The 7,370-nt window shown below is 41.2% G+C and overlaps 1 protein-coding gene and 1 pseudogene across 4 annotated transcripts in view; both read left to right on the forward strand.

The window, feature by feature from the left end:
• The window catches only part of LOC146838982 (uncharacterized), a 138,066-nt gene extending 131,205 nt beyond the window's left edge, over positions 1-6,861 (forward strand). For 2 of the 3 annotated variants that reach the window (XM_085603017.1, XM_085603016.1), the window contains exon 3: positions 2,641-6,861. In XM_085603017.1, coding sequence (XP_085459143.1) covers positions 3,272-4,690 — 1,419 coding nt within the window. In that variant the 5' untranslated portion in view covers positions 2,641-3,271 and the 3' untranslated portion in view covers positions 4,691-6,861. The remainder of the gene's footprint in view (positions 1-2,640) is intronic. The other variant, XM_085603015.1, reaches the window with a different exon arrangement.
• On the forward strand, positions 4,712-6,861 carry LOC146838984 (uncharacterized; annotated as a pseudogene). Its single transcript, XR_014960149.1, has one exon. The product of XR_014960149.1 is annotated as an uncharacterized LOC146838984 (transcript).
• Positions 6,862-7,370: the final 509 nt, after the last annotated feature.

A 7,370-nucleotide genomic window follows, 5' to 3' on the forward strand; every position in this document is an offset into this window, starting at 1 on the left:
GGTAGGACTTTCGCATATTTGGATCAAGTTTAGGTGAGCTAGGAAGGTTTTTAGGCTAATCACTGATATGTCATTAGGGTCATTCTAGTAGAGGTTAAAGTCACCCGGGAAAATTTGGGCGCAGTATACACCAGAGTTGGTTGTGATGATTTCCATAATTTGTTCATTCGATGGGAGGTAATCTCCTGGAGGGTGGTAAAACGCATGCAATTTGTATCAAGGTCTATCTTTACTCAGGATATCAATGCCTAGATATTCACACGAGATGAGAGTAACGTTTTGGGCTTACTTCACAGAGAGATTATTGTAGTGAGTACAGGGGATACCTCCACCAGGTCTGTTTGGTCTATCTAATCTGATGATGTCATAGCTGGGCGGTATTAGAATGTCGAGCGTTGGTATGAAGGAGTCATTTAGCCAAGTTTCAGTCAGGACTATCAGGTAAAGATCATGAGTTAGGATAAGGTCAGCAATATCCACCGCGTGTTTAGATGCCGATCTGCAATTGAGCAGCGTACATTTCAGGTGGGGTATGGCGACAGCGGAGGCAGCCTGAGTGATGGGAATTTGCTTGAAGTTGGAATTGTTAACTGCTCTGGGATTGGGCCTAGGATCTCTATGTGGATTCGACTGAAGGAGGAGGGAGTAAATATTGTTGTCCGATTGAGTATCTTTCATCCTGATGTGTCGGGTGGAGGCATTGGGGTAGGGAATTGTCTTCCACGTCAAATGAGGTGACGTTGCGATTGCTGAGATCCCATTGGATGTGCGGAGTGACATCTGTCTAACATGATTGTTATTGGATTGCTAAAGGGAGTGTCTATTCTTACCCATCGGCCTCATGGGACACCAACAATTAACGAGCTCGGAGGTCAGGGATATTATGCTTTGAACCTTAGCCTTAAATTGATGAAGGTCCTGAGAGATCTCAGTGAGTTTGAAGTAAATAGTAATGTGGGAACAGGTGGTCGTGATGTGGGTCAGGGGGCCAGGAGAGAGGGTGCTCTGGTCTATGGTGTTAGTGAGAAGCTGTGTTTGGAGAACCAGGGGAGGGGGAATAGAGCTGGAGTCATGATTGAGGAGTGGTGGTGTGGGACTCATAAACTGGTTGATGAGGAGATCAGAGCCATGTTATTGGTCAAGTTAGGGGGTTCCCAGATAGCAAGTGTCATGGTTTGGTCCAAAGGGGGTGTCACAGACGTATCAGTGGTGACAGCGGGGGAATGTTCAGAGGTCAGGTGCAGAGATGAGGTGATGGTGTTTGTATCGAGTCTGTGTATTTCAGTGGTCACTGCTCTAGGGGTGTGGCGAGGGCTCAGACTATTATGACGACAACTGTTGGTTGAATTAAGCGGCAAGGGTAATGGTAAATGAATGCTGTTCGGTAATCTCATGAAGGTGGATGGGGAGGAGGAGAAAGGGGTGGAGCAATACAAGTAGTGGGGAGAGGGGAGGATACAGAACTTTCTTCATCATAGAGAGTTTGATGAGTGAGGAAAATTTCATCAAGGTGTTCTAGGTTGCGTTCAAATGCTTGGCTGAGGATAATCCCATTATTATAAAGGGAGATGGTTGCTTCTGCTCGGCAAACGATAGAGGTAGTTACCGAGAGTCTGAGACCATGGGGCTCTTTAGTGGATGTAGTGATCCGGAGCATAGAGCATAGAGCTTTCCTTCATCGTGCGGTCTTTTGGTGTAAAAGATAAGGTCACTTATGGTAGCTCCTTTATTCGTGCAGACATAGGGGGTGGAAATAAGGGTTTCTGGTTGGAATTTGAAAAGTCTGTGTTTGAAGTTCTTAAAAACGCTATTAGATAGTTTAGGGGGGTATATGATAGTGTAGGAATTACCGCCGGCTGGAACCAGTTTGGAGTCTAGTGATCTTCAAAAAAGGGAATCCATGGCTAAGGGCACCAAATTTCCAGAGTGGAAAGAGGGGAGGGACCAGAGTATTACATGCTCACATGGGGGGAAGCTGAGGTGAGTTGAGGAGAATGGGGTATGGTCAGATGAAGGAAGGAAGGGATGGAGCAAATCCTGGGGTGGTTGGAGGAAAGTTCCATGACTCCGTTCTACAAAGGCAGCCCATTAAACAGCAGCATCATGACAGAAGATGTCCAGAGAGAAGAGGGTACTCTTTCTGTTTTGGGCTTCCCAGCGTTATATGCATGCGATAACTAGGTGGAAATCAGCTAATCCTGAAGAGAGGATCCAGCTGTTGAAATACATTAGGTCAAACTAGATTATGCAATTAGGAAGATAGAGTAGAGGGTTAAGGGGATGGGATGAACAGTGGCCTAGGCTGCAATTGGAAATTCGGATCCATCTCTTACTCCAAGAGCTGTTCTTGTTTTAACAAAACCTTGACCATATGCATCTACCTAAAGCTGTAACTACAATACGAGTGCTATGCGAGCGCCCATTTTTTGCTAAGTTACTCTATGAACACCTTTGCTGAAATAAATAAGATTGTGGCATGTTTAAAGGAACTTTTATGTAAATATCTCTGTATGGTTAAATATGCCTTCATAAGTTTCAACAATAGTAATAAACGAGATGCTTTTACAATCAATAAAAAATTGTGTTTGTGCATGCCGGTATTTTCCATTTAAGTAATTTAAATTTCTGTACATCCGACAGAAAACAATCCTTGACTGTACAACATGTTTAAGAATAATGAAGATAATACTGGAAATCTGCAAAAGCAAAGTCGGAAACATTGAGTTCCAGTAATCAGTAAAACATAAGTGCCATCGGAGACAGCCGAACCTGAACATAAACTGACAGATCTTGGAAGTACCGTCAAGGGCAATTCGGTGGTTCTACGAGTCTCACCTGTGCACCTCCGTGCCTCAAGATAAAGAAATGACCTCTAGAAAATTAAGACAACACTGATCAACCACTTCTTGTGTAAACATGTCCAGTACCAGCTCTGATCATGAGTTGGTTACTGCAGTGCTCTGCTTCCTAAAGTGATATCAGACCACCATTCAGTGCTAGAGGTGTATTGTAAACTCTTTCAGGCCATTCCAAAGCAACCAGCGAAAAGCGCAGTTAACTGAAAGTTAAAAGAAATGGGGGTTCTGCTATATAAAACACAGAGTACTGTCCCAGTGTGCACCAACCAGAAGGACGATGGATCTTTACTCGCAAGCTCGCAGAAACATTTTCCAGTCTAAAGACACTATCGCCCACAAAGAAGCCTTACACATGTTATGAGTGTGACGAGTATTTGGTGACCTTTGCACTTTAGTGTTTAGTGGGAACGCAAATGTGCAAAATACCACACACATACAGGGAGTATGAGAATAACACAAGTGCTTTTTCTGTCATGTTGACCCTTCAGGAAGCACAGTCAAGAGATGTAGAAAAATACATACCTGACTCCGAGACACTAACCAAGAAAGAAAAAACATACGCCTTCAGTGAATGTGGAAGTAGTTTTACTGAATCATCTAAACTCAGAAGTCATCAGCGAACACACACAGGGGAAAAGTCATTCAAGTGCAGTGAATGTGGGAAGAGCTTTATATATTTACCAGGCCTAAGACGGCATCAGAGAACACACATAGGGGAAAAGCCATACAAATGCAAGGAATGTGTGAAGAGCTTTAGTCAATCTGCACACCTAAAACAGCATCAGGGAACACACACAGGGGAAAAACCATTCAAGTGCAATGAATGTGAGAAGAGCTTTATATATTTATCAGACCTAAAACTCCATCAGAGAACACACACTGGAGAAAAACCATATCATTGCAGTGAATGTCTGAAGAGCTTTAGTCAATTATCACACCGAAAAAAGCATCAGAGAACACACACACGGGAAAAACCATATTATTGCAGTGTATGCGGAAGTAGTTTTAGTGACTCATCAACATTAAAAGTTCATCAACGAACACACACTGGAGAAAAACCATACCATTGCAGTGAATGTGAAAGTAGTTTTAGTTCCTCTTCAGGATTAATGTATCATCAACAAACACACACAGGGGAAAAACCATATAATTGCAGTGAATGTCTGAAGAGCTTTTGTCAATTATCGGACCTAAAGCAGCATCAGAAAACACACACTGGGGAAAAACCATACCATTGCAGTGAATGTCTGAAGAGCTTTTGTCAATTATCAAACCTAAAAAGGCATCAGAGAACACACACAGGAGAAAAACCATATAATTGCAGTGAATGTGGAAGTAGTTTTAGTGACTCATCAACATTAAAAGATCATCAACGAACACACACAGGAGAAAAACCATACCATTGCAGTGAATGTGGAAGTAGCTTTAGGAATTCGTCAACGTTAAGGAATCATCAGAGAACACACACAGGGGAAAAACCATATCATTGCAGTGAATGTGGAAGTAGTTTTAGTGATTCTTCAACATTAAGGAATCATCAGCGAACACACACAGGGGAAAAACCATTTAAGTGCAGTGAATGTGTGAAGAGGTTTAGTCGATTAACAAACTTAAAATACCATCAGAGAAATCACACAGGTGAAAAACCATTTAAGTGCAGTGAATGTGTGAAGAGGTTTAGTCGATTAACAGACTTAAAATACCATCAGAGAAATCACACAGGGGAAAAACCATACAAGTGCAGTGAATGTGTGAAGAGCTTTTGTCGATTATCACACCTCAAACAGCATCAGTACACACACACTGGGGAAAAAAACATTCAAGTGCAGTGAATGTGGAAGTAGTTTTAGTGACTCTTCTTCATTAATGTATCATCAACGAACACACACCGGGGAAAACCATTCAAGTGCAGCGATTGTGGGAAGAGCTTTATATATTTATCATACCTAAAACTCCATCAGAGAATACACACTGGAGAAAAACCATATCATTGCAGTGAATGTGTGAAGAGGTTTTGTCAATTATCAAGCCTAGAAAAGCATCAGCGAACACACACTGGGGAAAAACCATGTCATTCCAGTGAATGTCTGAAGAGCTATAGTCAATTTTCACACCTAAATGAGCATCAGAGAACATACACAGGGGAAAAACCATTCAAGTGCAATGAATGTGGGAAGATCTATATATATATTTATCAGGCCTAAAACACCATCAGCGAACACACACGGGGTCAAAACCGTTCCGGTGCAGTGATTGTGTGAAGAGATTTTGTCACTTATCAGACCTACATAAACATCAGCGAACACTCACAGGAGAAACGCCATTCCAGTGCTGTGAATGTGTGAAGAGCTTCAGTCAATCTTCACACCTACAAAGACATCAGTGAGCACACCACCATCACTGAACACACATAGAAATAAACATAGAGCTGCAGTGAATTTGGTAATAATTTAAGTGCATCAACAATAATACTGACCTGTGGGCGTACACTGAAGAAAAAAATGAGTTATTGTGAGATGAAGGAATTATAGAATATTATAAAATTACAATAATGCAGGACATTCAAATACCAGCTGATAAAAAGCAGAGGATAGAAGACTGAACTAGTAGGAAAGGAGAAAAACAAATATATTTGAAAAAATATAAAATTGTCTATTCTCTGCTTTTTTTTTTTATTTCCCTACATCTAGGAAAAACATGAAATATCAGGGAACCCATTGGAAGACTAGCAGTATAGAAACATTGTTGGTTTTTATTCTGTGAGAGAGTTAAAACGAGAGAAATCCACGCACACCTGACCATGCTACCTTTAAAATCAACACCATGAACAATGCTTGGACTAAACATGGTACTTTCAGCTAATTTTAGAGATTAGTAATAAAACATATAAACCCAACACACTCAAAACAATTTAACACGCACAAAATGAACATTCTTCAGAGCTGGCTGTGGTTTTGGTCAGTTTATGCATCATTAATGGTTCTCTGACAGCGGCCAGAGAACAGTTTAGAAAAGCAGTAGAAGTGAAAGTAGGAAAATGTGAGCTGCAGCTCTCTGGGTTAACCCTTGCAGTGCATGACATTTACCTCTGAACCTCTGATGTGGAACAAATGATGATCCAGGCCAAGTTCTTCAATTCAAAAGAGTGCAGGATCAATAATGAAGGTTGCAGAGCTGCAGCTGTGTGATTGCCAGGCCGATCACATGACTTGACTTTAGATGAGTGCAGGATCAATAATGCCTTCCTTTCCTGTATGGCATGGTGGGTGTTCACTGAGAACCAACTTCTCAACCTAGGGGGAGGGCACTGGGGATGCTCCAACGTATTTAAAAGGTAGTTTGATTGGTCAACAAGACAGCTGTCCCTAGCTTTCACTGAAATGCACAGAATAAGGAGGTCATCAATTTCTGTGACGCCAAGTTGCTAACACTGAGGTGACAGATAAAAGGATAACAGAGCGGCAATTTGCCAAGAGTTATGAGCTGAGCAACATTTTCAATGTATTAGGGCCCTTTAAATTAAAATATTTTTTTTTAAAGAAAGCTAGTGTGAGAATCTCTGAATAAAGTTTCCTCCTAACCTCAAATGATCCAGACATTCTGTAGTAATTAGCCAAACGTATGAAACAAACTGCAACTAAAGAGTTTTAGCTCAAAAAGTGACTTTAGTAGCTTAAGAATTCCTTTCATCCGTAGGTTTGAGGATGCTTCTGGTATCGTTTCCGCAGGTGTGATTTAACTAGCGGTGTGATTAACTATGACATCTTTTTTGTCAGTCTGTGCATCTTTGAATGTTTAATCAAACGTGTAATCATTTTTAAATGTAGGATGTATCTTATACTTTTGATGCACCAATTCCTTGTTTCCTACCAGTGTTAGTGAACTGATTAGTTAACGTAAAAATTCATTTTAGTTATTGACTTGTACTTCTGCGCTATTGATGTATCAATTTTGTGGAATATTTTGAATTCGAGATAAATCTTGATTGATTCTTTCACTCATATTCTTTCTGCTCTTCTGTGATTTTTTATTTATGAAGAGTGAATGCTTTATGTATATCTAGAGTCTTCCTCATCGGGGAGGTGTGAGGGGCCCGATGTGACACTGTTAGTCAAAGCTTCAAGGGGAGGTCGCAGAGACTCAAAGCCAGAGGATTTCAATGTCGAATCGGTTTGTCTCCACTTAATTATCCTCACTGATCATAATACGTGACTGGATCAGGACCCCTCCTCCATGTCCAGATGGGCTGCTAGCTGGGTATATTCAGCACAGGTTTGTAAATCAAGGTTTTGTGATATAAAACATGAAAGTAATAGAAACATGCAAGTATTACAAAGTAACGTGAGGGCGGTTTCCCTCTGTTTCCATCTCTCAGCCTAGACCAAAGCTTCAGTCACTGCAATAGTTTGTTGTGGAGTATGACGGCTTATGGCATTGTCTGTAGAAGAGATGGTGTTTCTGCTGCACGTGTGTGTGTGTTGTGTGTGTGTGTTGTGTGTGTGTGTGTTTGTG

Source organism: Triturus cristatus, chromosome 4_2 (genome assembly GCF_964204655.1).
Source record: "Triturus cristatus chromosome 4_2, aTriCri1.1, whole genome shotgun sequence".
NCBI classification, from domain to species: Eukaryota; Metazoa; Chordata; class Amphibia; order Caudata; family Salamandridae; genus Triturus; species Triturus cristatus.